Source organism: Lissotriton helveticus, chromosome 11, assembly GCF_964261635.1.
Source record: "Lissotriton helveticus chromosome 11, aLisHel1.1, whole genome shotgun sequence".
Lineage (NCBI taxonomy): Eukaryota > Metazoa > Chordata > Amphibia > Caudata > Salamandridae > Lissotriton > Lissotriton helveticus.
In genome coordinates this window covers 1000757418-1000777029 of record NC_136072.1, presented here as the reverse complement: position 1 = coordinate 1000777029, position 19612 = coordinate 1000757418, and the positions used below count along the sequence as shown (strand labels likewise).

Here is a 19612-nt window from a genome sequence, read left to right as displayed (position 1 = left end):
GGAATTTTTGACCGGTAGAGTACACCGATCTCCCTACTAGGTACTTACCCCAGAGAGCTTTACAGTTACTTTAGTTTGACTCTTGAAAAATCAAATTAAATATTGATGCATCTAGCCACATCTTTCAATGTTTGTCCAGCCCAGATGGAACTGACATTGTTTCTTTTTAATGGCTGCAGGAAGGTAACTGCTGTGTCCTTTCAAGTTGTTGCTTACTAAAACTCCAACATGTTCCAGCTGCTGCAAATTCCAAACTTGAAATTCATAATAGCTTGGCAAACACAGATAAACATGCATATTCTGTTAATTCAGCATTTAGCCAAAGTAGATTTCCCAGGCCTAGTTAAGAAGAATACTAACCTTTAAGAATTGCCTGTAGGTCTTGAGACCTTTCCTAAGTGGTTCTACTGCTAAATTCATAAGACGAGACAAAAACATTGATTTTCATGTAATATATTAAAAAGGACATCATTCATGAAATGACATGCCTAAAATTTGTGTAAACACTTGTGTACTGAAAGTTTTGAGAGTAAATTACTTCCTTGGCTAAAAAACAGTATGTAAATTGTTTGGACTGGCGCTAGGCAAAATACTAACGATTAGATACGGCAGCAGACTGCTTCGGCTGAGTGTTTATCAGAAAAGTTCAGAATGCAGTAGTGTAGAGAGGGTGGGTGTGGCCTAACAACTAGAGCGGTCGACCTCGAAGCTTGGGGACCGGGTTCGAGTCCCGGCAGTGAAGCTAAACCTACTGGGATTATGGGCAAATCACTTAATCTCCCCATGCCTACCAAAAAAATTTAAAAATGATCTGTAATTAGTGCTCATGTGAAGCGCTCTGATACCTTAGTGTCAAATTCGCACTATATAAACTCTAAAAAAAAACTAAAAAAAAAAAACTGTGGGCTTGGATTTGTTCCTTTCAACCAATGACTATTGTATCCAGAACTCTGAATTTCAATAGTTAATGCTATAATTTAATCAAGATTAGACTATGTCCAGTCCATTTACCTGGCATCTTGCACCATTACAGTTGGTCTTGAATGCAGCTGTTTGCCTTGACAACATTTGACTCAGTAGGAAAAACCAGAGTGATCTGCCGTGGCTTGCAGTTAGTGTGATCATCTTTCAGCTCATGACTATAGTGCAAACATCAGTCTGTTAATAACTACCTGATTTTCTTGACACAAGATCCATCTTCTACACATTCCTAAATCTTGGACCATCTGGTATGGTGACAGCGCTTTCTCTGTAGTTGCAGTAAAAGTAACACCTCACCCATAGCTCTTTGCAGTCAACCCTCGATTATTCAGTTTACAAAGTCCTTACAAAACTTTCTGTTCAATCAATAGCTCGCCTATTCAATAAGTATACTTCCAGTGCCAAAAAAACCATTTTTAGTAAGCATTGCGCTATACAAATATACTTGATAGATTGAGTAGTGTGGCATGGCTTGAATGGACTGTGGATCAATACCATGGCAATTTGTGAATGGCAACCATGTCTTCTTTGTGTTCCCTTTAGGTTTTGGTGCTGGAGCATCTTTAAGTACATTTGTTAGCCTACAGATGCAACACTGTGTCTGCCTGTAGTTGAGAGCTACAGTGTGTTCTTTGATATATCGACTTTGCTGGCACAATGACATTTTCTTTGCTGATTTATGGTTGTTTTGTTTATAAAGTGAATGGCTGTGTGGATGGATGTCTTCGCTTCCAAAAAGACACACTGTTATTCACTGATCACCCTTAAGTATTCATTTGTTTTGGTTCATAGTCACAATAACATGTTTTTGTTGTCATGATTTTTTTTGTTCACAAAGTAAAACCATGCATACACATAGGCTTTTTTAAAAGATAAAATAAAACGCTGTCATTTTGTGTATGTTGCATGGCTTCTGTTTATGACAAAGCAAAGATGTGTGTGCCTAGAGGGATTTTTGGAAGTGCATCAAAAATAGTTGGCTTTTCTCTGTATTCAAATGATTACTAACCTGCCTTAAAGAATTTGTTTTGCCCCATGCACTGTACACTACCATTCTCCTTCTCAATTACTTTGCACAAACATCAGTGTAACAAAGATTTGCCATTCTATTGCCACTAACACCCGTACCCTGCTATTTCATACACACTAAATATATACCACTTTAAAATTGATATGAACTCTTATTTTACTAATATATTAATTCATGTTTACCTTATTCTGTAATATAACTGTATCTAACTACCCACCCTATTGTAACTCTTTTCCATTCTCTTTCAGAAACTTGTTTATTTTTTAAACGGTACTTCTACTCATGAACAGTGCACACACAAATTACTGTACAATGTTAAAATTAAAAAAAATACTTTGTTATGTATAGCATATTAGCGAGTATTAAAAGGAAGATATATTAATAGCCTAACCTAATTCGTTTTTTAAAATTTACTTTTGGTTTCTTTTCTGCCCTTGTATGATAGGGAATCCCCTCTAAAGGTTGCACTTTCAGGCCAGGGAGAAGAGGGGAAAGAACCAAAAAACACTAAACATGCTCCCTCGTGGCCTATCTATCCATTATGTTAGAGACTTGAGCTCTCCTGGGCTACATAATACTTTAAATCGCAACAGTGATACTTGACATTTTAATTCTCATTTCTTTTATTATTTAATTTCTTCATATACTTTATAACATTTCATTTTTACTTTCTTTTTTCATTCTGTATTTTTTTATAGAAAGACTAAATATAGAAATATGTACATCACAAAAAACAATCATTTCTATAATTACATCAAATACACATAATACATATTCACATATATAAATTTACTGAAAGAAAAGGACACACCCCTGGACTAAATCATTTAAAAGCATCCATATCACAACCATTAAACACATTCAAACTCACACGAACCTCACACGAACAGTATCGCTTATGATTTTTCATTTTGTACTTTCTGTGCATCAATCTATATAGTACCATCTAATGAATGAATAACAGCATGGATAGATAGGCCACGAGGGAGCATGTTTAGTGTTCTTTTCTGTCTTTGACACTGTATTTACTATGTGTAATGTAGTGGTATCACTCTTCCTGCATATGCTATTCACATTATCACTTAGCAAATTTCAGTGACCTTGTAGAATTTCCCAATAATAATCCTGTTTCTGATTTACTATTCTACTCCAATATTTTTATGGCATTTCTACAATCTTCTCATATTCCCTTTCCTCATTTTCTCTTTGCCCTTTTTTGTCAGGAGTGGGGAAAAATTGCTCATTATGTGTCTCTATTTTGCTTTCTTGCACCTACAGTTGCTTTTTTTTTCTTTTCTGGTACATGTTTTTCGCACTTGACACCTATAACCAGCAGACTTTTGGACATTTTGCTGAGAGGCAAACCCCAACACACACTTGATACTGGTGTTTTCCCAGTGGTGTTTGCTTTTTTTTTTTATGTGGGTCCTCCGTCTGCCCTCCGTGCCACTATCCACTCTGCCCACATAATGGGCATTTCTCAAACTGCAGCACTATTTTATAAAGCGCTGTAGCAGTTGGTTAAATGTTCTTCAGCAATAAAAACATAGCCCGAAGTCCGGACACCTAACCAACACAGTCATTTAACGTTTAACTGCTACACTGTGGCCTGTAAGTTCACTTTGTATTGAAACTTTCAGAAATACCAAAACACTTGGGACAAAATAAACAGCCTTGCATGTGTAGTCCATATTCTGCACTGGTATGCATGCCAGATGCAGAGAGACAGTGGGTACTCAACCCTGGTCCAATCTGCAGCATTCTGGTCTTCACATCAAATTTCCATTCTAATTCCTTCACTGATTTTGGGTACCACATTTTCATTCTATAGTGCTTTATTGATATTTCAAAATTCTATTACTTGCTGGTACACATCCTTTATGTTACACATCCTTTCTGTTTGAGGTTGCATTTGAGCGAAGTATCAAACATGCCATATTTTGCTGTATACGATATGTAAACTAAACACTTACAGCACGGACTTCCTTTTGTGACTAGTTTTTCTAGCCGTTCTGGGAAGGTACAGTTGACTTCTGCTAACTCAGTCTGTTCAGCAAATGATACCTATTCCCAGCTTCCATATTGTAGCCAAAAAATGACTTTATTATGGGATTTTTGATCAAGAAGACCTGAAGGCACTCCCCACGAACAGTCTACCCACTATTATTACCAAGCACTTTCCCTAACAAAAAGCTAGACTTATGGCTTTACCAAAGTTTGTTTTTAAGTTCCGAGATTGAAACGCAAAGTAGAGAGGGCTGTTTGATTTGTGAGCATCCTAATCTAGTCTCGGTGAGAGGTGGAGGAACAGGAGGATATAGAAATTATTGAAACTGGACATCTGCCTTGTTAAAAAAAATCCTTCTGAGTTTTCTGACCTGGAATTTATAATTAACCCTTGCAACTGAAGGAAGTCAAAGGACTTCCTGGTTCATATATTTTCCCCCCACTTAAAGAGCTTAACCGAAGCACTTATTGTGAAATAATACTGTACTACTTAAATATCATATTGGTTTGTATGTATTTCCCATCCGCTATAATTACAAAGTTTGTTGAATGTCTGTTTGACTAACCCCCGATGCAGGTTGTGATGAAATTGTGCGTAGGATTGCAGGTTGTGAATCCAGATTGCACATTGGTACTTTGTGTGGCATTTCATTTGTTCCTTGTTATGTTTAAGGTAATTGTGTCATACTGAAGCCTTCAGATGCAAGTTTAAATGCTGCCGAGCTGATGAACACCTTGCTGCCTAAATGCTTGGATAATGTAAGTAGGAATATATAGAGGGTAAAAAAAAAATGTATATATATATATATATATGTTCCATGATCATATAAGGTCACAGAACTCCTAGATGATTTGAAATCTGCTTTTTACATATTATAAGGTGTATTTTATTCCAACAATCTGTGATAATGTACACAAACTATGACCTCCCCCTAATTCTGCTGTTCCTTCAAATGAGCAACATCCTCTGGTTACAGGTATGAAGAATAATTCTGAAAATATCTACACCAATATGTAGTTTTGCAAAGTATGTAAACACCTGTTAATCAGTTTGTGTCTCTACCATAAATGACTACTTATCCAATAATTAATGCAATTTTCATGGGAAAATGGTTAATTGCGCTGAAAGGCTATTCCTCCTTTACTTTTTTAAAAAGCATTTTTATATCGGATTACTGACACACCTGTTACATTGTCTGCTGCTCTGGCCCTAGACACAGTGATGCCACAACTCAACTGTAATAACTAAAGTAGAATAGCTATGTAGTTTTGTATGTGCAGGTGACTGATATCGCAAGTACACAGAAAATAGAAAATATAAAGACTGGTTTATACAGATATTTCAGGCCTCTTTGTATAAAAGTACTTCATACTAGAAGTGATTAACTGATCTTTAATAACTGTGTTATAGATGGTTTACTTTGGGGGGCGTAGCCAAGTAACATGGCCGACAGGACGTGAGCTCCGCCAGCTCCCGTCCTACGGACCCGAAATCCTGTCAAAAACATCCTGCCCGGGCTGTCCCCTGCACGAATACAGCGTCGGAGGTTCCCCTCGTGCCTTAGGCTCCGAGCGGATCGCTGGACATCGGGGATTCGCCCGAGAGACGAGAGCAGTGGCTCTGTGTGCCGGCTCCCAGCTACGAGAGGCCGGGGATTGCGGCCTTGCCGGAACAGGCTCGCGGACTGGGGCCGAGCCGCGGCGCTCCTGGGGCGTTGTAAGCTGATCGGCGGCTGGCAAGTGCCGCTGGTGCCAGGTGATCCGCCTTGGTTGGCGCGGAGGTGTACCAACAGCCCTGGGGACGTCACTGACAGGAGGCCCTTGTCCTACATCGGAGTGCGCAGTCGCGGTGGCCGCCATCTTGCGGAGGGCCCCCGGGCGGATTTGCGACTGCACGGTAGAGCCCCTCGGCGGCGACAGATATACTCTCCTGTCCGCCGGGAGCTCGCTAGTGCCTGGCGGTGACTGAGCGGCACGCGCCCCGGGAGGTGCAAACGGTGGACCCGGCGCACCTCCCCCACTGGGCCGTCATTCTCGATTCCCCAGACGAACCCCTTCTCCAGTGACTCATGGCCTCCTGCTGGCCTGCCATCTTACCTGGGCTACTTGGCACAAACAGTGAGACTGGGGGATCGTGTGTGCTGCCAGGGACAGGGGCGGTAGCTGGGAGCCCCCATCCGGTGCCGCGAGAGGCGGACTCCCGTGCCTGGCTTGTTGCGTGGAATACTGGGCCCGAGCCTCGTTGACGGATCGGCGGGGGGGCTGCTGCTTGCTGCTGCTACCTTTCTGCGAACCTGGATCCCCCCGCCCAGGGTGCTCTCTACGGAGGTGGCCACCGGGGGTTGGCCTCGGAGCTGGTGCAGTCCTGGTGGAATTTGGAGGGCCTCGCGCCCCTGACCGTCCTCCTGCAGGGTCATAGACTGGCACACCCTGACCTGTTGGGAGTTGAGCAGTGCCATTGGTGCGGGGACTCTTTGTGGTCTCCGGGCCGCCCTGCCAGCGACTACCAGAGAGACGGAGGTCGTGGAATCGCTTTACTGGGCCCCTAGACCAATTGTAGGGACTCCTGCCTGATGTCCACGCGCAAGGATAGGATGTCGCGATCTACTCAGGCCAACACCATTGTACAATATACTACCCCGCGACTCCCGTCGCAGCGTATCGCGCGTCAAGCGGGCCAGGAGGTGAGCGGAGATGGACCGGCGGAGCCTTCCCGAGCGGAGATATTAAAGGCCATACAGGGCTCTCATTCAGCACTGGAGAGACAAATTGAGACTGTTTCAGTGGATGTCAATTTATTGCGGACTGACCTCCGGAAGGTAGCTGATAAGGTCTCGGAGGCCGAGGGTAACATTACCCAACTACAGGGGGAAGTGGCCATGTTAGACAAAACGGTGGCGCAACTCACGGCCGCGGGCTCTGGAGCGGAGAGCTGAGGACGCGGAGGGTCGGGCACGCCGGAGTAACATCAGGGTCCTGGGTGTTCCGGAACGGCTGGAAGCGGGGAATGCTCAACGATTTCTGGAGACCTGGATACGTGCCCACTTATGCCCACGGGGACTGTCCGATGTGTTCGTCATTGAAAGGGCGCATAGGGCCCTGGTCCCCCCCTCCGCGGCCCGGCGAGCCCCCCAGGGCGCTGATTGCAAAGGTATTGAACTACAAAGACCGGGATTGCATCCTGAAGGCGGCGAGGGAGGCAGAGTCCCTTACTATAGAGAACAGTCGCATATCTGTATATCCTGATTATACCCAATTGGTCCAGGAGCAACGGAAGTCCTACCTTGGAGTCAAGCAAAAGCTCAGGGAGATGAAGCTCCAGTATTTGTTATTGTACCCGGCCAAACTTAAGGTGCTCTCTCAGGGCCGAGCACACTTCTTTGAATCTCCGGCGGAGGTCTGGGAGTGGCTGGAGATAAGAGGAGATGATCTCCCTCCGGGAGAGCGTGGAGTACCCCGGGAATCGTGGGGGACGCGACCCCAGAGACCAAGGCGCGGACGGAGGTGCCGCAGGTCCAGATCGGGAGGCTCTGTTGAACCTCGAGTCCTGGTGGGAGAGGATGGAGCTTTACTTCTGGGCCCTCCATTGGCTGGGGATGGTCCTGAGACTTCTGAGACGTCCGCCCCTGTGGATGTTCTGCTCCCAGATACGCTGCAAGACGATGTGCCGGATATGGACCCAACGGCCCTGGTGGTCCCGGAAACTGGTCTCACTGAACCCCTGTCGGAGCAAGCTCCTGTATGAGGTACTGTTTATTGTTTGACATGTTGATCGCTGCCAGAGTGGCCGCCGGCCGAGTGTCTGACCCGTGGGTCATACTGGTGGTCCACACTACTGGATATTGGATGATTGGATAGAGCGGAGACCCTGCACCCTGTGGAACTGACAGTATGGAGGAAGGAGATTCAGGGTATCGTATGGGGAGACCTTGGCTCTAGGGGGACAAGCCGGGGGATTGGCCTATAGTTCTGGGTCCTGTGGGGAGCTGGGAGGGGGGGGGAACTGGGTGGTATTGAATTGGTGTGAGTGGGGGTTTGTTGAGTGGTTGAATGGGGTGGCTGTGCACGTCCTGGCACCAGCAGGGGGAGAATGGGGTGGCATTATTTGTTGTTGTTGTCATCTTATTCGTGGGTGGGGGTGGGGGGAAATGTTCAGAGGGGAGTTTGACGCTGCCAGTTTGTGGGGGGAGGGGAGGGATGGACATGGGTACGATCATTGGCATTATGGGTACTGTACTAAAGGTTTCTGTGTTGTTGATCAGGAGTGCTAGGTTGCTCGGCCCTCGCACTCACTGTGCCTGGCGGTGGTGGACCGTAATAACTGTACAATGCAGCCCAAAGGGGCGTAATCCTCAGGCATGGGTTTTAAATTCCTAACTTGGAATGTGTGCGGACTGGGTACTTGCACAAAGAGACACCGGGTCCTTTCCTTTCTCCGGAGACATGGCGTCTCTATTGCGTGTCTTCAGGAGACACACCTGGACGAAGAGGGCGCCCAACGATTGTCCAGGAAATGGAGAGGCCAACTATTCCATTCCTCCTTCTCCACTTATGCCAGGGGGGTCCTGATTTGGGTGGCACCGGGGGTGCCATGCGCAATTCAATATGTTGAGGCGGATGTTGAGGGCAGATTTCTAATGCTGAAGGTTAAATTGGATGGTAGGGACTTTCTGATTCTCAACTCTTATGCACCGAATTTAGATGACCCTGGTTTTTTTCCCTGTCTTCAGGACCTTGTGATCCCGGACCTTGATGCGCCCCATCTCTGGTTTGGGGACTTTAACTGTGTGCTTGATCCAGACTTGGACCGGCATCCCCCTCGCGCTGGCACCAAACCGCATATGACAGCGCGTCTTAGAGACGTAATGCAAAATCTGGGAGCTGTGGATGTGTGGCGAGCGGCCCATCCCACGCAGAGGCTCTATACTTGCTACACCCCAACACACAACACCCATAGCAGGCTTGACCGAATTCTTGCGGCCAATGTCGCAACGTCTCTGTTGGAAATGGGTGTTGCTCAAATCTCCAAGGGGGTAGCATGGCATCAAGCGGGCAGGCCAAACTTCGAGGACATGTGAAGCATTCACGCAGTACCCACAGACGACACACCAATCACACCACAAAAGAGACACGACACCACCTTTGGTTGGAAAAAGATTAAGTTTGGTTATGTCTCCAACCTGCAAGGTAAAAAGGAATAGAATAGTGGTTGTCACAACAAGGCGCCAACTGGCACCAGAGCCAAGTACTTCAGAGGGGGATTATTTACATGGGACAAAAAGGGGTTGAGTCCAAAGTCCATGCTGAAAGGAAAAAGGTTGATTAAATGAACATTAGACCTGGGGCCAACCTGGCGGGACCAACTCAGGCTCTCATCCTCGGGGGTAGACTGTAATTGCAAAATCCAACATTATGCATAAATACACTTCATGCGTCATAACGCCAATCCCCACCCCTGTAAGGAAAAACAACATAGCATTACAGCACATACTAGACAGGAGCACTTGTCAGAAATCAGTATGGCAGGCTCATTATCAAGGGCTATAAACAGGGCCTAGAATAACTCGTCAGGCCAGCTTTGGCACACCTGCCCTAAAGGGGCACGAAAGCACACCAACACCCATCAGGTGTAAATCTCCAGTATACCTGGACCTTATGAACCTTAGTGTAGGCATAACATTAGCATATTCTCATTAACAGGGTACACAGCCTACAATTCAAACTAGGCACGGAAGCGCACCACACCTTGACAGGTAACATGAAGACCCTGCGTTACCATAGGGCAACCAGCTTCCTAATTAGAAATAAACATAGCAAATAACCATTGCAGTACGCAGGGGTAAACCAGCCAGTAACAGACCGGCTGAGTCCCCCAGCCCTTCACTCCACAATGCCTAACACCTAGCCAGGGGTTAACTTATCCCTATACCAGTCCAGGTGGGGGGGGGGGGCTCAGTAATGTCCCAACCCAGTTTAGAAGTTTCAAAGGGGACCAATAGGGCCAACGAGGCTCAGAACAGTTTCCAGGGGCGAGCCCTAGTCCTGGGGTGAGCACCGACCCTGTGCCCCGACTTCCACACAGGATAATCAAAGCCCCACTCACCGGGATTCCTGCGAGTGCTGGGGGCTCCTCCTCCGTAGCTCCAGATGTTCTGGGGCAGGGCTCTCCTGACTTCTGGAGGCCCTACAATGACGTAATCCAGCTGCCCAGGCCCTTCTTCCTCACTGGGGCCAGGGCTTCAGGGCGGCTGATGGAGGGTTTAACTCAACTTCTTGGTCCCTCACTAGGGACAGGGGATGAGCTGGCACCGTCCCTGTGCCTCGTCGCTCCCTCTCCCCTTCCAGCTGCTCCTCCTCGTGGTACGTGGGCCAGGTAGGCACCAACGCTATGCCTGGGCAATCCTTGCCCGTCTCTCTCTCTCCGCACGGGGGGCTCTCCTTCTCCTGGGAGCCTCACCGACACTCTTTGCTGTCTCCTCCCTCCTCACTCGGCAAACGCGGACTCCCCCAGCGGAGGGGCCAGGCACCGACAGTGTGCCTCGCGGCCCCCTCCCTTCTGTCTCCTCCGACCGGCATGGCGCTGGGGCTCTCTTCCAGGAGGGGGCAGGCACCGACAGTGTGCCTCGATGCCCCCCTCCTCTCCCACGACAACCGGCACTTCACCTGGGTTCCCCCCTTTCCTCACGGGGACCCAGGGCTTCAGGAAGCTCCTCTTCCCGGGCTGCCGGATGACAGCCAATCCCTGTGCGGCCTTTAGGGCACACGGCCGCGCAGGCCAATCCGCTTGCGACAGTGGCGGGGGCGGCCCGATGACGCGGTCAGGCCCCCGTCACGTGAGGCAGGAGACAGCAGCCTTGACAGTCACCCACCCAGTGGCGGTTTCTGCATGAGGGCGTCGGGGCTCCGCCCTCTTTACTTTCAGCCCCTGGGTCAGCTATTACAAAAGTATAAATATAAATAAATTATTTTAATAATCAGTAAAAACGATTTACACAGACCTCTAATTGCTTGGGGCCGGGCTCAGGGCTTTTGTATCTGCAATGATAAGTGATCACGAGTGTCATGTCACGTGACCCTGGCAGCGAAATCTATGCCTTTCGTTTTGGCCCGAGTCTACTTTGCCAGGCTGATGAGCTCACTGCCCTGAGGCCTGTGAGGTCATCAGCTCGGCAAAGACATAGCCTCGAGGACCAGTCTCCACCCACTAATGACGTTTGGCTAAAGTTTGCCCCGGGCGTTTCAGGTTCAAGCCCTGTAACGCCAGTGGCTGTATGTCCATCAGCGAATGTAGAGGACGGCACCCCACCCTTTCCCAACACGTCACAGGGAGGTGGGTCCTGCCCTCTGATAGAAAGGGAGTGGTAGAGGCTTCAGGTGGGAAGCCGAGTCTGCGCAGTAAGTCATAAGGACTTTTTAAGACACACTGCGCAGACACGCTTCCCGCGCTGCTGTTACAGTACAGTGTGAACGGCCGCCATTATTTATTTGCAGGTCGGCGTTTCAATAGGAGGCTCTGGCCACAGCTTGTGAAGGCGCACCTCTTGTTCAATAGCCTACCTCACCCCTCTCACGTCCGCCTCTTTTCTACCCATTCAAGGCCCTTCCCTGGGTCTCCTCAGGCCCCTGACACCCCCTGGGTCTCCTCAGGCCCCAGACACCGTGCTCCTGAGTGCTGAGTAAAAAAGTCTGACTGCAGCTGGCGAAATCCTGAGTATACTTCTACACGCGTTAACAAGAGCTGCCAGGGACGCTGCAGCCACTTTTCAAATTAGCACAATTCTAGTTCTAGAAGAGGCAAGAGAAAAGCAGGTCAAACACCTGTTCCGAGTGAGGTGGACAACCAAGGCCCAGTTGTCCGTAATCAGGTGAGGGACTCCTTCAGTCTGACTCTGTTCGATATAATTGGCAAAAACTGTTAGTCTGTCTTTGGCGGGACCTTAATGAGGTGTTCGTCTTCTCCTTTCAACATCTGATACCAGGGACCTGACTTCGTCCCTTCAGCTAACAGGCCGCTGCAGAGGAATCCGAGGGCAGGGTGCATGCAATGGGGAGGCCAGGTTCCCTTTCAAAAATGAATGTGTCCTTGTGTTACGCAACAAGTGCTCATGTAAAGCGCTTTGATATCCAAAATCTTTGGGTCAAGTTCGCGCTATATAAAGATCTGTTAAAAAAGGAGAAAACAATGCTCCATGGTTGAGCCAAAAGCTGATGGCACACAGATGTGTACGTGTCAGTAGAATGTCTGTCATGTTATATTTTATAATATACAAAACTATAATCTAGTAAAGTGTAGATTTTTTATCATCACCTCCTATGGGACATACTTTTATAAATTGTATTTAGGACACTATATTTCTGGTATACATTTTGTTACTACCATACTACCTGTAGGGACTTTAATCATTGACTCCTTTTAAGAAGGCAGTAGCTTGAACATAAATAATGAAATTAATCTGTGAGTGAGTATGCGTGAATTCAGAGCTTTGCAACAGCTGTACTGTACGTTCATAATGGTAGATGAAACATTACATTCATCAAATTGCTCACGGTCCAAGACAGTGCACAGGACACCAATGGTTATTTTTTTGTAGTTTGGGGCTATTGATCCATTTACAGAACCTGAGCATCCATTGTTTGACCTCACTTTATTAATACAAGTTAAAAGTCAGCCACAATGCTGTCATGTTTGTGTATTTATTAAAGCAGTATTGGCTTGTAGTAAATATATTAAGTATCATAATATTGCTACATTGGGCATGCATGACATGACGAAATGTAATGTTGCATGATTTTCACAAATATAATTTCTTTCCTGCCTGTCTTGGAATCTGCGTGCATGCATCCATTTTTTATCATGACATGTGAGTATCTCTGAAACATCCCTGTACACAGTGAATATGGCTGCAGAGAGTCATAATTGGGTGCAAAACAGAAAGGTCATTTATTCTAATAAAAGTAGTCAGAGTACATGCAAGAAATGGGTCCTGGGTTACAGATTGGCAGTGAGATCAACATTGCTGATATGTAGTGGATGTTGTAAAGCTTCTCTTGGCAGGATTGTTGTTGGTGGAACTATTCCTGGTGGAGTTACTGCTGCCATGTTGTAATATATTGGTGGTAATACCACATAAGCTATTCCGCTCTCGATAATTCTGGTAATTGAGTATGTTTCCTGCTTCAGCCGTGAATGAGTGGAATCACCACATCAGGCTAAGAGCTGTGCCTTTTAAAGAGCACTTTATAACGAAAAGTAGTTGTATTGTAATTGCATTTATATAGCTTTTAATACCCCTTACAAGTTGTTAAAGCTCTGGGGTTGCAGAGTACCATGTTACCCACAATAAAGGTAGTAGTTAGTTAGTGCTTAATATTGTTGTAGATTTGTTGGGTATGGGATTACTCTTGTGCTCTGAGGATTCTGAAGCATTTCATCTAGTTTCTAGTGGTGGATTGAGTTATTAGGCTTGCTGCTCTTTTATGAAAAAAATGAACTCCTGCATGTAGGTTCCCCTTTTGGGTTGCCTACTCCTCTAATGCTAACAGGGAAACTGAGCCCACAGGCCCCCTTATAAAATAAAACATTAACAATTTGCTGGAAAATGCATAATTTTATCCCATTGTTTTAAAAAAAAAGATTTGAACTGGGAAGGGCGACCTGCCTCCCAAAAAATGCTGCGTCACTTTAAAGAGCACCTCAACAGCCCCCCGCGCTTCCAGCCCCACCTCTCTCAAACTTCACCAGCCGCCACTGCACCCACCAGGCCCGTTTCCTATTGGATCATGCACCGTTGACATGCGTGGTGCAATGGGTAGATCAGGCGACGCGACCCCGAACCTGGCGTATGCCGGCGGACATTCTGCAGGATCAGGTTGGGAAAGATCATGTGGCTACGGCGGTAACGGATTATATAGACTTGAATTGGCATAGCGGGGAGTTGTCCTACTCTACTAAGTGGGAGGCTCTGAAGGCGGTGGTGCGCGGCGCCTGTATGGGCCTTTCCTATGGGGTCCGGAAACAATTGCTCTGCGACCTGCAGGATGCGGAGGAGAAGCTTAGGCGATGTCAGGCTTTACCTAGCCCGGATGCCTTGGTTCGGGAGGCTGAGCAGGCGGCCCAAGTGTCCGTGCATGACATCCTTGCGCGTCTTGATAGATTTACCCTGGGTCAGTATAGACAACGTCTTCACCGTGAGGGGGACAAGTCGGGTCGCCTGCCTGCATGGATTCTTCGTCGTGAGTCCGCACCAGAGAGGATAGTTGCCCTGCGAACTCCGGCGGGGGATGTGGTGCATTCGAAAGTCGATATTCTCGTGACCCTCAGATCCCACTTACAGGCGGTTTATACGGCTGACCCTCTGATTACGGAGGCCTCCTATCGGCCTTACTTACAGGGATTGACTCTCCCGGCCCTCTCGGGTGAGACAGCGGAGGAATTAGATGCTGCGCTGATGTCTCGGGAGATACACCTGGCGTTGAATGCACTGCCGCGGGCCAAGACACCGGGTGGGGATGGCTTCCCACCTGAATTTTATCATGCGTTTGGTGATGCCCTGGCCCCCCTCCTCCTGCAGGTTTATAATGAGGCTCTGGAGACTGGTGTTCTCCCGCCCACTATGAATCAAGGAGAAGTATGTATGATCTTGAAACCGGGAGGGGATAGACACAATCCTGCGGCATTCAGACCTATTACCCTGATAAATACTGACGTAAAGATCCTCACCAGGCTTTTGGCCTCACGCCTAGCCCCACATATAACGTACTTGGTTCACATGGACCAGTGTGGGTTTATTCCTGGCCGCAATACCGCAATGAACCTCCGACGCCTGACCCATGTCCTCCATGAGGTACGGGAGAGGGATGACCCCCACGTGCTGGTATCAATTGACCTGGCTAAGGTCTTCGACACGGTCAGCTGGGGGTATCTCCTGGAGGTGCTCCGGAAGACGGGGCTGGGCCCGGGATTCTGCAATTGGATCCAAGTGCTCTACGGAGCGCCCAAGGCCAGGGTCAGGCTCGGTTCGGCCCGTTTTGGGGAGGGGCACCCTTCAGGGGTGCCCCTTGTCGCCACTTCTCTTTGCCTTGGCAATAGAGCCACTGGCGGTCTCCGCTCGTACCGAATTGGCGCACTGGGGCATTAAGGTAGGGGACACTGTAAATGTGGTCTCCCTGTATGCTGATGATGCCCTGTTCTATTTGACCTCCCCGGGCGACTCGGTCCCTGCTTTGATGAGACGGCTAGCCCGGTTTGGCGCGGCCTCTGGGCTACGCATTAACCCTGAGAAGTCTCTAATTTTTCCATTGGCGGGATGTACCGCCGACCCGACTGTGGGCTTCCCAGCCCTGGGGTTGCGGTGGGAGATGGAGACGTTTCGATACCTGGGTATTCAGGTGGCTTCATCGGATGAACTCCTGTTGGCACACAATGCGGACCGGGTGCTTGACTCCCTGCGTCAGTCGGTGTCCTTCTGGAACAAGCTTCCTCTTTCCCTTATGGGGCGGTTGGCAATCGCCAAAATGGTGATGTTGCCTAGGATGTTATATACTCTGCAAAACACCATGTGCCCGCTCCCCCAACGAATTTTCTCCGCGCTCAACTCGCTGCTAACATCGCTACTTTTGGCAGGTGGACGAAGCAGAGTCGCCCTACGCACTGTGGTCCGCAGCTGGGAGGAAGGAGGTCTTGAAGCCCCCAGGTTTCATCTTTATTATTACGCCGCTCAGCTCCTGCCTGCTGCCAGGTGGTTTGCGGACGCAGACAGTTGGGAACTGCAGCTACTGGTGGGCAGAGCAGACGAGCAAACGTTAAGGATAGCCCTGATGCAGGGTAGGGGAGCGGCTGCAGACCTGCCTTATGTGGTACGTCATGTGGCGGGAGTCTGGCAGAGGTTTGTTGAGCGAGTCTTGAGACGAGCTCCATTCCATAGGGAGCTCCCTGTGTGGATCTTGGCCCCTGTATTGCAGATGGAGGCAAATGTGTCCTTCCGGGAGTGGTGGGATGGTGGGTGTGAGACCCTGGCGGACCTTTACCCGGACGACTCTTTCATCTCTTATGAACGGGCCACGGAGGCCTTTGGTCTGGGCAGGGGACAATACCTGCACTACAGAGGACTCCAGGAAATAGCACGTAAGACCTGGCCACAGTTTCCAGAGGCGCCCCCATTGACTCACACCCTTAACATCCTCCTCTCCTGTGGCAGAGGGAGGAGGTTGATCTCCATTTTATATTCGGCCATGAAATGGGCTTCTACTCCTCCGATTGCGCCATCCTGGGCGGCCTGGGAATCGACCTGGGGATGACTTTGGAACCCGGTCAACGTAAACGTATCGGGATGTTGACTAGGAAGGTCTCGTGCAACGCGCGATTCAAGCTGATTCACTTTAACTATATGCACCGCACGTACATGACCCCGGTCTCCCTGCACCGCATTTCTATAGATAGGAGGGATAGCTGTCCCAGATGTGGGACGGAGGAAGCTGGATTCTTTCATCTGGCATGGGAGTGTCCACAGGTTCGTAGCTTCTGGAGCGAAGTGGTTAGCCATATTGCCCGGGTCACGAACCTCCGAATAGACATGGATCCGCTTAAATGCCTATTGGCCCTGATACCTAAACCCAAGGGGAGGAAGTTGTCCTACAGGTTCTTACAGCTACTACTTGTGCTAGCACGGAGGCGTGTGGCAATTACATGGATTGGGGGGGAGGGCTCCTGAGGTCTCCCTGTGGCTTCAAGACATCAAGGAGTGGACCTTGGCCGAGGAGACGCATATGCAGCGCACGCGCCGAGATGACAAACTCCAGGATGATTTGCAGGCATGGCGGTTGATGTGTGCAGAGGGGGCACCGTCTGAGGATTCAGATGCCACTACTGCTGATTTGTTTACCCCTGAGGGGTCGGATTCTGAAGGGGAGACGGGAGGGGGAGGGATGGAGGGGCCTGATCTCGAATGAGTGCCCTAGTGAGCGCGCACTGATATTCCCTGTTATGTGATGATGTGATTTGCCAGGATACCCAAGTGATTGTTACTACATATGATGTCCACACCTTACTAGGCCTAGTATCGGATGACTTAATTATTGTATGTACCCTATTATTGATGCCATGTATGAGGGCGGGGGGTGAGTTTTTTGGTTCATGTTCAATGTATAATTAGTACAAATGTGTTTGTTTCCGCGGACAACGATCAAGGGCCTTGGAGGATACGATGGAGACCATGCCTGAAAATTAACGGACGCTGGAGATATATACAGTGTACGAATAGATATGCTTTTGAGTGTATTTTCCACTGTTATTGCGCCGCCCGGCCTCTGGGATGTGGGCCATGAGGCTGTGTATGGTTTGATTGATACATATGTCTTACTAATAATTGCTGCGGCCTGTGGTTGGTTTGTCGGCCCGGGTCTTTTCTGTGTCCACAATAAACATATTTAAAAAAAAAAAAATAGATGGTTTACTTTTTTTAAACACATTTTTATTTATTTTCCAAAGTATCATACGGGCAAAGCCCTGCAAAGATATACAAATAGTGAGCTTGTAAAACAATTTTTAAGTAGATCATACAAAAACCATTTGACCAGCGGAACAGCAGACCAGAAATGCATCAAATAACAACATGGTTTACTTTTTAACAGAATGAAATACTTATTGCTAGAAGTATCCAGAAACCTAGGGGGAGCTATAATGCAATAAACCTTATTTTTCACATATTTTGAATATGCACTGTAAAACGCAAGGCTTGAATTTATACATTTTTACTGGCACACATTGCTGCTTCATACTGTATTGTCTCTAAAAAACCTGAGCAAGTTGAGTTAAGTCAATGCATTAAGCTAAAATAGAAACGTGCTGCTGGTGGGCCTCTTAAAACAGGTCACATATGGTCTTTGCCGGATCCTAAGACCGCTATGGCTTCCTCCTATTGAGACATTCATCCCCTATACTTTAGTAAATAGTTGTTGCATCACATAACATGTGGAGCTCTTGCATTATGAAACTCTAAATACCTGGGTCTGTAAAGAATCCTTGTGTCGTATGGTGGTTTTATGTAGACACACAGCTAGCTATGCCTTCTGATTGAGGTCGTTTGGCATGCCTTTTCTGATGATCAAATATAACATTCCATTTTGTAAAGAGTTGAAACTCTGCTTCTAGTACTATAACCTCTCATATGTTAGGCTTGTTTGTATCCCAGCATGCAGTGTATCCTACCCTAAGGTAACTGAATCGGGAAAGACAAATACTAGAAGATGCATGCCTCCACACAGATAATAGAGGATGGGTTTAAGGAAGTATAATCTTATGACTCTGGGTATAAAGATTTGTGCCAATGAGTGACCAAAGCAGAGACTTAAAAGAAGACATGGATGACATGGCATTGAAAAGATCTGAGTGAAGGAAAATAGTTAATGAGAAGTCCTATATTCATGGGAGCGTAGACAAGCAGGGGCAAGACTGAATTCAGTATACCTAGTCGTGCTTCAAGTCCCTAGATAAACCATTTGTGTTTATGAGGAAAAGTAGCCTTGTCTTATCACTATAAACACCTTAAAACAGTCTTGATATTTTTCTGGGGGGGGGGGGCAAGAATATTCAATAGTAACAGACTACAGCCTCAGTTTAACCTCACAGACAGAAGCTGTACCATCGCAGTGAAGGGTAACATTGTAACACTTTGGCTGTGCACAGGGCACCCCGATGTGGGCACAACTGGCATGCACTGAAGGGAAAAAACAGAATTTTCCAGTGTTAAAAATACTTAACACCCCCTAAATCTGGACGTCCTAATTTAAAAACAGAAAATACAATTTAAATACAATGCAGCCTATGAAAACCTCTGATGTCCTTGTCCATGGTTTAGACGTATTTTGCTTTGACTTTCTAAAGACTTATAAACTCCTAAAGGGCTTAACTGAAGCACTGCATTTGTCCCTTGCTTGCATAACTCAATGCTCCTTCATTTATTCTGAAATCTTGCTTTTGCACGGTCATATTTTCAGTTAGTTTGGTTTTGGTGGAAGTGTTTATACTCCTTTGGGGGGGGGGGGGTTCTAGAAAACTATGTTTTTTTACTTTATACCTGAGACTACGAAGTATGTTTTAAATTTTGTAATATCAGAGAAACAATGTTCACGTATGGTAATCTTCAAAAAAAGCAATTAAAGATTGCTTCAGTTGAAACATTTTCTTTATGTTCCAGAATATTGGGGATATGACAGGTTTACGAAAGGAAGCATATGTCATACATAAATGTCTTCAAACCACCTTTAATGAACAGTAGTGTTTTATTTTCCTAAACATCTTTGTTTTGTCACTGTCACAAAATCTTTTTCCAGGAATGTTACCATGTGATTTGTTGTGGGCATGCTGATATGGTGGAATTACTAGAAAACCGATTTGACCACATTTTCTTCACTGGTAAGTAAAGACCTATAAGAATTACCATTTTATTAAAAAATGTTTGCTTCTTATCTTTGCATGTATCTGTAAGGGCTGGTTGAAAGGATGTGATCGAGACCATAGCCAAACTCACAAATTCTTTCTTCTGGCACATACAGACTTTCTGCTAGTTTAAATGATGTTCTGTGCAAAGTGCACAC

General features: G+C 47.0%; 1 protein-coding gene across 2 annotated transcripts in view; it reads left to right on the top strand.

The window, feature by feature from the left end:
* LOC144792385 (aldehyde dehydrogenase family 3 member B1-like) overlaps positions 1-19612 on the top strand; it is a 277000-nt gene that overhangs the window by 113532 nt on the left and 143856 nt on the right. For both annotated transcript variants that reach the window (XM_078667363.1, XM_078667364.1), the window contains exons 5-6: positions 4692-4777; positions 19349-19430. In XM_078667363.1, coding sequence (XP_078523489.1) covers positions 4692-4777; positions 19349-19430 — 168 coding nt within the window. The remainder of the gene's footprint in view (positions 1-4691; positions 4778-19348; positions 19431-19612) is intronic.